Below are 14,823 nucleotides of genomic sequence, written 5' to 3'. Positions count from 1 at the left end.
TATATATACATATATACATATATATAATCGCTGTTGGACAATCGCTGTTGGACAGTGTTTTCTCTACTTCCTGTTGGCCTTCTGTAGCTAATCATAGCTCCATGTAGCTGTTTTTATTTTATATTTTTTCTTTATAATCTTTCTTACTATCACTGTCTGTTTGTTTTGTTTTTTTTAATTGTAAAATATAACTTAATTCACACCATATTTCTGATATTACCGATCAATCTTATCAGATTAACTTTGATCGTTCACTCTTCCGTGACTGCAGCACACCTGCAAAGCGTTAGCACTCGTTAGCTTGTCATTAGCGTTTTCTTTTCTCCTCTCCTCTCCTCTCTCACGCTGCAGTTTTCCACAAGGTCATCAAACAACCGCAGTGAGAATATTTCATCAAGCACGGTGAGTAATGGCTTCTCCTACAATTGTTATTTGCACCTCTTGCCACATGTACAGTTTATCTATCTCTGTCGCTGATGAGGGATTCACATGTGATAAATGCAGGGAAACAGTTAGGCTGACAGAGAAGATTTCAGAATTAGAGACACGCATCCAAACTTTAATTGAGGACAGTAAGAATGTTAGGGCTCTAGATATGGCTTTGGATGCGTCTAGCTCAGGGATTCCTGTACATTGTCCGGTTCCAGCAGAGCCCCTGCAGCAGGGCAACTGGGTGACGGTGAGGCAGCGTAGTCGTGGGTCAAAACACCGCTCTTCTGTTCCGATCAAAACAGTAAACAGGTTCTCCCCACTCAGTGATGCACCCACTGAGAAACCTGATGAAAGTGCTCTAGTTATTGGCGATTCTATTGTACGGAACGTGAATATAGAGACACCAGCCACCATAGTCAAATGTTTACCGGGAGCCAGAGCGCCTGACATCTTGGCAAATTTAAAAGTGCTGGCTAATGCTAAACGTAAATACAGTAAGATTGTTATTCATGCCGGCGCTAATGATGTTCGACTTCGCCAGTCGGAGATCACTAAAAATAACTTTAAAGAGGTGTGTGAACTTGCAAGCACGATGTCAGACACTGTAATATGCTCTGGTCCCCTCCCTGCTTACCGTGGTGATGAGATGCATAGCAGATTGTCATCACTCAATGGCTGGATGTCTAAGTGGTGCCCACAGAATAACATAGGTTATATAGACAATTGGACGAGCTTTTGGGGCAGACCTGACCTGTTTAAAAGAGATGGTCTTCATCCCTCCTGGGGTGGCGCCACTCTTCTGTCTAGAAATATGGCAAATAGTCTTAGTGTTTATACTTGACTAACTGGGGCCCAGGTCAGGAAGCAGACAGACTGGCTAAACCGACCGTCTGCTAGCTGCCTCCCATCACAGAGGTCAGTTAATTCTCAGCACATAGAGACTCTTTCACCTAGATATCACACTATAGAGACTGTGTCTGTTCCCCGAACTAGAAAATACAAAAAACGTCCAAACCAAGTTAAGGTTAACAATTTAATTGAGGTTCAACAAATAAAAAACAAATGCAATATGGATAAACAAATTATAAAGATTGGCTTATTAAATATCAGATCCATTTCTACGAAAACACTTTTTGTAAATAATATGATAACTGATCATAATATAGATGTGCTCTGCTTGACAGAAACCTGGCTAAAACCTGATGATTACATTATTTTAAATGAGTCCACCCCCCAAGATTATTGTTATAAACACGAGCCGCGTCTAAAAGGCAAAGGGGGAGGAGTTGCTTCAATTTATAATAACGTTTTCAGGATTTCTCAGAGGGCAGGCTTCAAGTATAACTCGTTTGAAGTAATGGTGCTTCATATAACATTATCCAGAGAAACCAATGTTAATGATAAATCCCCTGTTATGTTTGTACTGGCTACTGTATACAGGCCACCAGGGCACCATACAGACTTTATTAAAGAGTTTGGTGATTTTACATCTGAGTTAGTTCTGGCTGCAGATAAAGTTTTAATAGTTGGTGATTTTAATATCCATGTCGATAATGAAAAAGATGTATTGGGATCAGCATTTATAGACATTCTGAACTCTATTGGTGTTAGACAACACGTTTCAGGACCTACTCATTGTCGAAATCATACTCTAGATTTAATACTGTCACATGGAATTGATGTTGATAGTGTTGAAATTATTCAGCCAAGTGATGATATCTCAGATCATTATTTAGTTCTGTGTAAACTTCATATAGCCAAAATTGTAAATTCTACTTCTTGTTACAAGTATCGAAGAACCATCACTTCTACCACAAAAGACTGCTTTTTAAGTTATCTTCCAGATGTATCCGAATTCCTTAGCATATCCAAAACCTCAGAACAACTTGATGATGTAACAGAAACTATGGACTCTCTCTTTTCTAGCACTTTAAATACAGTTGCTCCTTTACGCTTAAGAAAGGTTAAGGAAAACAGTTTGACACCATGGTATAATGAGCATACTCGCACCCTAAAGAGAGCAGCCCGAAAAATGGAGCGCAGCTGGAGGAAAACAAAACTAGAGGTATTTCGTATTGCTTGGCGGGAAAGTAGCATATCCTACCGAAAAGCATTAAAAACTGCTAGATCTGATTACTTTTCTTCTCTTTTAGAAGAAAACAAACATAACCCCAGGTATTTATTCAATACAGTGGCTAAATTAACGAAAAATAAAGCCTCAACAAGTGTTGACATTTCCCAACACCACAGCAGTAATGACTTTATGAACTACTTTACTTCTAAAATCGATACTATTAGAGATAAAATTGCAGCCATTCAGCCGTCAGCTACAGTTTCGCATCAGACAGTGCACTATAGACCCCCTGAGGAACAGTTCCACTCATTCTCTACTATAGGAGAGGAAGAATTGTATAAACTTGTTAAATCATCTAAACTTACAACATGTATGTTAGACCCTATACCATCTAAGCTCTTAAAAGAGGTGCTTCCAGAAGTCATAGGTCCTCTTCTGACTATTATTAATTCCTCATTGTTATTAGGACATGTCCCCAAAACCTTCAAACTGGCTGTTATTAAGCCTCTCATAAAAAAGCCACAACTTGACCCCAGAGAACTAGTTAATTATAGACCAATCTCGAATCTCCCTTTTCTGTCCAAGATACTAGAAAAGGTGGTATCCTCACAATTATATTCCTTCTTGGAGAAAAATGGTATATGTGAGGATTTCCAGTCAGGATTTAGACCGTATCATAGTACTGAAACTGCTCTCCTTAGAGTTACAAATGATCTGCTCTTATCATCTGATCGTGGGTGTATCTCTCTATTAGTTTTATTGGATCTTAGTGCTGCGTTTGACACAATTGACCACAACATTCTTTTGCATAGACTTGAACACTTTGTTGGCATCAGTGGAAGTGCATTAGCATGGTTTAAATCGTACTTATATGACCGCCATCAGTTCGTAGCAGTGAATGAAGATGTATCATATCAATCACAAGTGCAGTATGGAGTACCTCAAGGCTCAGTTCTAGGGCCGCTACTCTTCACGCTTTATATGTTACCCTTGGGAGATATCATCAGGAAACATGGTGTTAGCTTTCACTGTTATGCTGATGATACGCAGCTCTATATTTCCTCGCAGCCCGGTGAAACACACCAATTTGAAAAACTAATGGAATGCATAGTCGATATAAAAAATTGGATGACGAGTAATTTCTTACTGCTAAATTCAGAAAAAACAGAGGTGTTAATCATAGGGCCTAAAAACTCTACTTGTAATAACCTAGAACACTGTCTAAGACTTGATGGTTGCTCTGTCAATTCTTCGTCATCAGTTAGGAACCTAGGTGTGCTACTTGATCGCAATCTTTCCTTAGAAAGCCACGTTTCTAGCATTTGTAAAACTGCATTTTTCCATCTCAAAAATATATCTAAATTACGGCCTATGCTCTCAATGTCAAATGCAGAAATGTTAATCCATGCATTTATGACTTCAAGGTTAGACTACTGTAATGCTTTATTGGGTGGTTGTTCTGCACGCTTGGTAAACAAACTACAGCTAGTCCAAAATGCAGCAGCAAGAGTTCTTACTAGAACCAGGAAGTATGACCATATTAGCCCGGTCCTGTCCACACTGCACTGGCTCCCTATCAAACATCGTATAGATTTTAAAATATTGCTTATTACTTATAAAGCCCTGAATGGTTTAGCACCTCAGTATTTGAATGAGCTCCTTTTACATTATACTCCGTTACGTCCGCTACGTTCTCAAAACTCAGGCAATTTGATAATACCTAGAATATCAAAATCAACTGCGGGCGGCAGATCCTTTTCCTATTTGGCGCCTAAACTCTGGAATAACCTACCTAACATTGTTCGGGAGGCAGACACACTCTTGCAGTTTAAATCTAGATTAAAGACCCATCTCTTTAACCTGGCATACACATAACATACTAATATGCTTTTAATATCCAAATCCGTTAAAGGATTTTTAGGCTGCATTAATTAGGTAAACTGGAACCGGAACACTTCACATAACACCGTACTTTCTACATCATTAGAAGAATGGCATCTACGCTAATATTTGTCTGTTTCTCTCTTGTTCCGAGGTCACCGTGGCCACCAGATCCAGTCTGTGTCCAGATCAGAGGGTCACTGCAGTCACCCGGATCCAGTACGTATCCAGACCAGATGGTGGATCAGCACCTAGAAAGGACCTCTACTGCCCTGAAAGACAGCGGAGACCAGGACAACTAGAGCCCAGATACAGATCCCCTGTAAAGACCTTGTCTCAGAGGAGCACCAGGACAAGACCACAGGAAACAGATGATTCTTCTGCACAATCTGACTTTGCTGCAGCCTGGAATTGAACTACTGGTTTTCGTCTGGTCAGAGGAGAACTGGCCCCCCAACTGAGCCTGGTTTCTCCCAAGGTTTTTTTCTCCATTCTGTCACCGATGGAGTTTCGGTTCCTTGCCGCTGTCGCCTCTGGCTTGCTTAGTTGGGGTCACTTCATCTACAGCGATATCGTTGACTTGATTGCAAATTAAAACAGACACTATTTCAACTGAACAGAGATGACATCAATGAATTCAATGATGAACTGCCTTTAACTATCATTTTGCATTATTGAGACACTGTTTTCCAAATGAATGTTGTTCAGTGCTTTGGCGCAATGTATTTTGTTTAAAGCACTATATAAATAAAGGTGATTGATTGATTGATTGATATATACATATATATTAGGGATGCAACAATAAATAATGCAGCTAGTCCAAAGATCAACAGGTTTTCAATTTAAAATGGTTTTATTTATTTTTATTAACGACAAAACACTCCTGTACACTGGAGAAAGAAATTGATTTTTATAGGTCTTTATATATACAATATATAGTTTATGTGTGTTCTAGCCATCTTGGGTATTTTCATAAAACATTAAGTATGCTTAAAATCCATTGCTAATCAACACACACCATTATATAATACATTTCCTGTCTCATTCTGTGAAGAAGGCACATCTGATCTCAGAAGGAAGTTATCTCAAGCTTTTGACTGATGATGTTGTGGGGTAAGAATGTATGATGTTCTCTTTTGTTGGGCAACAGGTTTAGAAACGCTTCTCATTGCAAGTCATTACAAGTGAACATGTTGTGTTGTTGCTTTTTCACATGCACGTAATAAGCAGCGAGGTATTTACTCATAAAGGCATGGAAATCATTTAAACGCAAAACCCCAAAAAACGCAATTCACAATCACGTATTTAACCGTGGATGTTGTACCGAATGATTCAATATTGTATTGACAATTTTAATAAAAACACTTTTATGCATCAAAACATTCCTCTCTCTCTCTCTCTCTCTCTCTCTCTCTCTCTCTCTCTCTCTCTCTCTCTCTCTCTCTCTCTCTCAAAGTCATCAAATTTGCGACAGCTAAATATAAAATTTTTGACAAGTCAAACATGTCAGTCTCTGAGTAACATAATTTATTCTAAGCCGCAAAATAAACTGTAATTTGAACAATAGTTGACCTAAAGTTGTTATTCTAGTCAGCTCGGCGTCGTTGGTTAAGGTCAAACTTCTGACTGTTAAAGTACAGGTTATGGTTCAATGGGATGGGGTTACTAACGGCAACACCTTTTCAGCATTGCAGTATGAAGTCCACATTATGCCGGCCATTATGTCCCCACAAGTGATGTCCTTTAGTTAAAGGGACTCTTTCTTGTGAAGAGTTACAACCTGTGATGGATTACACCCCAATTCATTAACACTCTGAGCAGCGCTTTAACACACTCTCAGACTCTCTTTCGCCCGCTTTCTCCCTCTCTCTGTGTCCAAGTTTCTCTCGTACACCCAGTTCTCCTTTTGTCTGCTCCCTTGGAAAGGCAAGTCGTCCATACAAAACCCTGTCTTTATCTGCCATTATCCCTTTCCTCTCTCTCTCTCTCCCCACCTTCTTCTTTTCCGTCTCTCGCTAGCGCTTCTCCACCCATGTCGTCTTGAGAGCTGAGAATACCTGCTGGCTCATTAGCTCCTTCCTCACGGTGCTGCACACGCATAAAGAGCAGCGATGGCTAACAGCAGAAGCCTTTAGCTCGCTGTCACACACACAAATGCACACGCTCTCACGCACACTTCCCTTAAGCTTGTGGGCTGCTCTTATTGGGCTGAAGGATTGAGTCCCACACCTCCATTTGTAGTTGCATCAGACAGAGTTTCTTTTTTGTGTTTTGTGTAGCCTGGAGTGTGAGCCAGTGGACAGGTCCACAGAGAGAAACGGCACAGTAACCCATGGCTGACCTCGCCACTGCTGCACGTAATGTGTTTAAACTGTGTTTGAACCCCACTTCTGGTTTAGGGGGTGGAGGGCAGGAGGAGAACAGGAGTTGGGTTTTGCTGGACGAGTGGAGGATGGACTAGAAGGGCTTCAGATTGTATTTGTTTCTTGTCCCTTTTGGGGAGTTTATCACTGATTGCTCAAAGTGCCTCCAGTCTGCAATGAGCAAGAAAGGTCAGAAAAGGTCAACAGAATTATATAGGGACCTTATGTGTTGTTCTTCTCACTGTAAAATTGCAGAGGAAATGGTAGGATGATGGCATGAACATTAGCCCTGGATTATATAACACTGATTTCAGACACTTTCTAGCCTGATCTTAGTATTTCTGTGGCCATTCAAGGCCAGTCTGCATATTTTGCACAATTGGAGTTGTCAATTTTTATGTATCATGTAGTATTGTATGATATGTACAATTTCTTACCATCAGACTTTGATTCCTTCTGTTTTATATATTAGAGCAGAATATGGAGGTAATACGGTAGTGTATTATAAATGATGACCCAAATCTGAATCTCAAGTGTTTTTAATGCCACTAAGATGTACTTGGCCAATTTCAGCTAATATTTCTGTTCTTTTCAGATGATAAAAGTGCTAAATGTAATGCAGTCTTAAGTCGACTTAACATTTGGCAACAAAACCCACAAATAAACAATTGTTATAAAGTGAACTAAAATTAATTTAGTTATACTTTAACAACCTGTTGTTGTTGCTATTGTGTTTTAGTATGTGGTTGTTAGCCTTTAAACCAATCTTTGGAGTCCGTACAAACTTTCTTTTCATCAAAGAATACTTAAAGAAAATGTATGATGTTTCCAAAAAAAGTGTGTGTGTGTATATGTGTGTGTATATATATATATATATATATATATATATATATATATATATATATATATATATATATATATATATATGAAAATGTATGATGTTTCCAAAAAAAGTGTGTGTGTGTATATGTGTGTGTATATATATATATATATATATATATATATATATATATATATATATATATATATATATATATATATATATATATATATATGAAAATGTATGATGTTTCCAAAAAAAGTGTGTGTGTGTATATGTGTGTATATATATATATATATATATATATATATATATATATATATATATATATATATATATATATATATATATATTATTATTATTATTATTTTATTTTATTTTATTTTATTTTTTAAACAAAAGTGCATGTTGATTTTCAGTGAGAAAAAGATTTGCATTAAGTAATTCAATGCAAACTGTTCAGTTGCTGTTTTCTTATTTTATTAGTCATTTACAGTAATATAGACACCCAAGATGTTTGGATACACAATCATCATGTTTTACCGGGATTGAGCTACAGTGTTCCTGTAGCTCAAGTGGTTGAGCATTGCGTTAGCAAGCGCAAGGTTGGGGGTTCGAATCCCAGGGAACACATGTTAGGATAAATTTTTTAGCCTGAATTCAATGTAAGTTGCTTTGGATAAAAGCATCTGCTAAATGCATTGAAGGATACGTTCAGATTGATGTAGGACAGTGGCTTAGCAGTTCTTCAGTGCTAACACGCTGCCACTTGTATGTAAAATGTTCATATAAAATGGGTTCAAACAAGCATTCTGAGACGCTTGCAGAAGCAGAGGTGGTGTTTCTTATGTCATATCATATACTGCCTTCATTTCTCAACTCAACCAATCGGATATGAAAGCAGCACTTACACATGTTTGTCCTCTGTGCCTTTTGCACCCCAGACTAGCTTGAGGGCAACCATCTCTGCATTCATATTCTGGCCAGCCAGCCCACAAGCGCCTTAAGCCCCCAACATACACCCAACACCCATCCGACAGCACTCAGGGTCCATTCCTATGGCACCTCTCCAAATCCGAACGAGCAGAGAGGAGTGAAAACTCCCCCTAGACTCCTGACCTCTGCAGTCAGTGGCCCTAAAGACACACAGCACAATGGACACGGCTGACCAGAGGGTGGGATGCAATGAGAACGATACTGATTATGGTACACACTTGGGTTTTTTGTTATCTCGGTTACTTTTGCATGTCCTCGGGTGCTTGTCACTTGGATTGGATTTTGAATAACGTGCAGGAAGCAGCAAATGAAAAAGAAAGTTGTTATAATTATAGGCCTAACGCCAGAAGTAATTACTTCACATTATTTCATGTCCAGTGGTTCTGATTTTATGTAGCACCCCAAATTGCATATTGAGAAACAAAGCCGTATTTAAGAGCACTAAGTCATGGTACTTGTTTAAACATGCTCAATTAAAAAACCCACCATGCAGACATCACACTTTGCTAGTAAGGATGTATGGATAAATACACATTTATAAATTTTATATATTACATTACACTACATTATTTTATATTATTATTTGCTAAATGAAATCCAGTATTTTTCTCTTACAAATTTTGGTTGATTCCAAAAATAATACTTGTTTTGCTCTAGAACATCACACTTTTCATAGCATTTTTGCTTTAAACAACCATTATTATTCATTTTAACAAAAATTTTTACCTTTCTCTTATCCAGAATACAACTATTTTATGCCTAATCCTGATATACATTATATTACATTATATTATATTTTTGAATTCAGCATCATCAAACCAAGTCTGCAGGGCTGTTGTATAATATATATAGAAATTATAAATTAAATATATAAGTTATATACTGTAAATTATACACTATACTTTTATATAGATCACCTCACAATAATCTCCATATATATAAAAGTTGGACATGAGATTAAGTATTTTTGACCTCTTCTTGAGTCACGGCATTGTATTTGATTTTTTGGGACTGTAAATAGGGCCTACTTAAAGAGGGCATTGATAAATGTTAAAATAAACTAATCTGAATCTTTAGTTTCCCTAAAACTGCCCTGTTGTATGGAGAACAGTGTTGCTTCTTTAAGAATCAAATAATGGCTGTTTCCTGGGTTGCCCTTAATGCATTGATAGGTAAAAACATAATGCTAGACTTTCAAGAGATGAAGGAAACACCAGATAGTGTGGTTGTGGTCTTATTACTTGTCATTGTGATCAGTGTGAAAGAGGAAAATAACAGATAATGGTTTTTCCAATTACACTAAGCAGTAACTTTTCATGTTGCCCTTAAACACAAGTTTATCAGCATTGGCGGTTTAAATGTGAGGAGTATTTGCTCTGGACATTTTTTGCTTGTTTGTTAAACAAAAAGGTTTCTAGACATGTACAGCGTTGTCGCATGGGACCTTGAGCAAGTTTAAACTACAGTTTTTGCTTCTATGCTTCATTTAACATTTTGGTTATTAGATGCAAAGCTTGGAAAAAAATGAAGACATGTTGATAAAGAAAACCCACAAGCTGAAGGTTAGTGTTGGGAATCAAGAGTCGGTTATTATTCCCTACCGGTTCCATTTAAAAATATAAAACCCAAATCATTTTAATGATGTGTATATTCATGTTCATTCTCCACCACATTGGAGAAAAACATTACCTGTTTACGTTTTATTTAATTAGTCAAGATTTACATATTATTTCACTGTGTATTACAAATTTTCTAATGTCTGAACTTTAAAAGAGTCTCCTTGATTGATAAGAGGCTTATTCCATGTGAATATAATAAGTTAATATATTGGGTAAAATATTAAGTTTTGGCTTATGCAATTTGAGTTAGGGTAAGTTCGGGTGAATTCGGGTAAGTTGGGCTTTTGTGTTACATCTTGCCTAATTCACCTGTATTCACTGCATAGAAAGTCTGTTACTTCAGTCCAAACTCTTCTGATCCCAAACACAATCTCCTGTGAGATTTGTGGTGATTCTTCACAGGTGCCAGTGAAACGTTGCTGGAGGGCTTTGAAGCTATTATCAGTGTGAGGTTTTGTTCAGTGTGGAGAGTTATCTGTAACCCTCTTAAGGAAAGCCACTCTTAATGTTCCTCTTGAGAGCCTCTTGTAAATCACTTCAAGTGTTTTAAACTGATTTTGTTCAAGTGAGTTGTGGCAGAAGTTGTTGTTGCTTTTTGCATGAAGCACTTCATGACAACGATTGCCTCTTAATAATCCACTCATCCCTTGAATGATCCTACAGGTTTCTGTGGACTCAGTTTGTTGTCTTCTCTGCCATGATAGAAAGGTGTCATCTTCCCCATCCCATTTTACATGCATCTATAAAGAAGCTGTTTTGGTTTTGTTTGTTTAAACATCCAGAAACTGATCATGCAGCATTGACTCATCCAATGAGGTTGAGGTGGGCTTTTCTGTTTGTCAACCAGTGGCAGACAGATGCAATTCTTTAGAAGATGTGTTTGAAAACAGTCTTTATTATTTTTGCGATTCCATTTTGTGATGTAAATGGTGCAGAAATTAACTCTTACTAAGACTTAATCTATACCAAATGCATTATGGGACCGCAGTTCCTGTGTTCCCTCATACAGTAGGACATTGTGTGATCAAGGATGTGTCATGTTCAAGTCTTCTTAGTCACGCTATACTAGTACAGATTGGTCTGGCCTGCCTTGAGGCTGAGAGTAGCATGTTTCATATTTCAAATTGTATGCAATAATGGGCTTCGAGGAGCCAAGTCAAATTGTTATGTTTTCTTTTTTAATTACACTTCAGTGACTTCAAGATTGAGTTAATGTTACCCGCAGAGAATACGAGAGCTGTTTTCTAAGAAAAGTAGTGATCATGGCCCTTTTGTTTTTTTTAAGAAACAATAGATTAATAAATATTTATCCATGTTTTAAATATTATTATATTTCATTTAAATAATATAAATATTTGTATTATATTATATTATATTATTTTATATTGTCGTTAGCGCCAAGTCAAAGTGTTTTATTTTGTTGACAAATATTTAGCCTTTTTTAAATACAATTAATATTTATTTTATATATATATATATATATATATATATATATATATATATATATATATATATATATAATTTTTTTTTTTTTTTTTTTTTTTTTTTTTTTTTTTACTATTGATATTATAATAATATATTATTAATATTTTATTTAAATCCACACACACACACACACAAAATTGTTGCTACAAATATACTGTTACTTCTTTTCATTGGAACCCAAAAGAATATTTTTTAAGGATCTTTGTGTAGCTCTTTTAGATAAAATGTCAGTGACCGCATCCGTTAAGGTCCATAAATGACCAAAACATTCGAAAAGGTTTTGAAATGACATCATAGTGAGTAAATAATGACAGGGGCTGAATTACCGCTTTAAGTTCCAGCATTATCAGATCTGTAGATCCCTTCTCATGTTCTTCAGGATTCCTCTAGATAAGCTTAACGTCTTGATTGGGATGCATGGTAGCCTTCAGGGCTTCAGGGGATGAAGGATCTGAAGCTTTTAAAGACGTGTGGAAGAAGCTGATGGAAATTACAGATTGTCCTGAGCTTCCGCCGGCCTACTCTTTAAGGAACATGACTTGCCTGCTGTTCAACAAACAATAGGAGCTTTAGAAGCCCATTGTTGGTAGGAGATAAACATCAACTTGAGGAAAAAGGTCACCTGAATCATGGCTGCAGTTGCAGGTATGTTTAGCTTGTGGCAACTGACTTGCTGTACTGAAGTGTATTTAATCATACACTTGACTACTCTCGACACTGTGTGTGTGTGTGTGTGTGTGTGTGTGTGTGTACCTTGCACTGAGCTCCCTCATTAGCCTCTTTAGCACAAGCTTTTGGTATAGCTCATTGCCTTGTCAGAGATTAGTGGCCATGTGGGGCCAAGTTACCGTAATAAAACACTTGATTCTAATGGCTCTCCTCGAAGCCGTAGCTCTACGCACAGACTTTTCTCCTGAAGCGCCAAAAAGCTCAAGCCTCCCTCAAGGGTTTTTGGCGGCACACTAGCAGTTACACTTCTCGGACCATTTAAGGTGCATGGCCAAGCGTCTAACATGATTTGTGTTCACACACTCTGTTTGGTCTGTCTGCAAACACGGGCTAGGATGTTTTCTCACCTGTCTTAAGTCTACAGGTCTTCAGTGTGGAGCAAAGAAGCTGAAACAGGCATCTCTGGTTAAACGTGTTCGTTAGCGCTCATTCATTTAAACTCATCACAGATTGTAAATGTTCATTTTGTTGTATTCAGCAATATAAATATGGGTTTTCTTTTTCTTTTTTTACAATCTGTGGTACAAAAGTAAAATTAATGCAAGAATATGAAACTATAATCCTTGATTGCAACGACATTGTTGCTCTGTTTTAAAATCTAGATCAGTGTTATTTTAGTGTTATTTGCTGTTTAGAATTTTAATGTATATATTAATATTTATAATTCACTTTAGTTTTGGTTTAAATTTAATTTTCTCACTGGAGTATGTTTTAGTCTCTTTTTGTTTTGTGATTTTCTAAATTTTTCATTATGTCCATTTAAACTTATTTTTATTTTAGTGTTAGTAATTATATTACTTCCAAGATAACATTTCTAATATTCATTAGTTTCTATATATATATATATATATATATATATATATATATATATATATATATATATATATATATATATATAGAGCTAAATGCTAACTATTAGATATTTCTGTTGCAAATAAATCCGTTATTTTGGGCTTCCCCTTCATAAAATAAAAATAAAAAAAATTCTCAAAAATATTAAGAAAACGCAACTGTTTTTGATAATAAGAAATGTTTCTTGAACAGCAAATCAGCATATAAGAATGATTTCTGAAGGATCATGTGACACTGAAGATTGGAGGGATGATGCTGAAAATTCAGCTTTGCATCACAGGAATAAATTGCTTTTAAAATATATTAAAATAGCTATGTTTATTTTAAATTGTAATACTATTTCACAAATTTCATCTTTTTACTGTATTTGTGATCAAATAAATGCAGCTTTTGGTGACTCTTCTTAACAGCTTGAATATAGTAGTAAGACAATATTATGGTTTACTATTATTATGGTAATACTATACTAGTTTACCTGTTTGTTTTGCATTTGCCCTCCACATTATTAGTTCAACCTTCCTCTTACATCCTCTTTCTCTCTCTTTCAGAGACTGCATTTGCCTCCAGACCTGTCAGAGACGGTGAGTCGAGTGAGTAAAACAGATCTGGCAGCAGGATGTGGTTCCACTGCCACGGGCAACAAGCATCTAGATTTCTAGCGGATTCCCATTCCTCCTGCACCCTCCGCCTCGCCGTGATGTTTAAGGGCAGGAGACTACGCTACAGTCACACCTGCACTGACACACTCTCTCTCACTATTAGTGAATGAGAGTAAGATGGTGCAACGTTTAGTAGTTACACAACATAGGGAAACTGATGTCCAATCTCACAGAAACCTGACAAGTACCTGTTGCTATCTATGGATAAAGCAAGGATGTTATGCAAATATACAAACAAAAAACACAGTTTGACTACCAGTGTCATTTCAGTGCAATTCACTGGTTCCTGATTAATATTAGCTTATTTAGCAAATAAATATTTGGTGTCAATAAGTGTCTACAAAAAAAAGTCCTGCGTGCTCTCTCTCTCTCTATCTCTATCTCTCTGTCTCTGTCTCTCTCTCTCTCTCTCTCTCTCTATATATATATAATTTTTTTTTTTTTTCAGGTTTTTTTATAACCACACAAAAAAATATCCCCAAAATTATCTGTAAAAGCTTGTTCTCATTACTACCCTATAAAATAAAAAATGTATTAAATTGATTGCATACACAATGTTTTTTTTTCCTGTTATTAATGCTGGGTTTGGGGGGGGGGGCCTGATTTCCTTATTTACCATGTAATACTGACCCATATAATATAATATACGTCACCTAGGGCTGCACAACAACATACTGCATTTATTTACAATTTAATTATAATAACATCCTTTTGCATTTATAATATTCCAGCTTAAATTAAAACTGATGTGACCCTGCTTGACTTAGCAGGGAAATTACTTTTTTAATGTAAAAATGCATGCACAAATTATTAATTTCTGCTTCTGAATAAATCTGCATGTGAAAGCATATATTCATGAGGCAGGTATGCTTTATATACACATGTTAATGTTTTATAACCTCATTTTCATTGC

The 14,823-nt window shown here is 36.5% G+C and overlaps 1 protein-coding gene across 1 annotated transcript in view; it reads left to right on the top strand.

The window, feature by feature from the left end:
* LOC113051995 (elongator complex protein 4) overlaps positions 1–14,428 on the top strand; it is a 61,171-nt gene extending 46,743 nt beyond the window's left edge. The window contains exon 10 of the mRNA XM_026216220.1: positions 13,800–14,428. Coding sequence (XP_026072005.1) covers positions 13,800–13,910 — 111 coding nt within the window. The 3' untranslated portion in view covers positions 13,911–14,428. The remainder of the gene's footprint in view (positions 1–13,799) is intronic.
* Positions 14,429–14,823: the final 395 nt, after the last annotated feature.

Source organism: Carassius auratus, chromosome 32 (genome assembly GCF_003368295.1).
Source record: "Carassius auratus strain Wakin chromosome 32, ASM336829v1, whole genome shotgun sequence".
Taxonomy (NCBI): Eukaryota; Metazoa; Chordata; class Actinopteri; order Cypriniformes; family Cyprinidae; genus Carassius; species Carassius auratus.
This window is presented reverse-complemented; position numbering and strand designations above follow the sequence as displayed.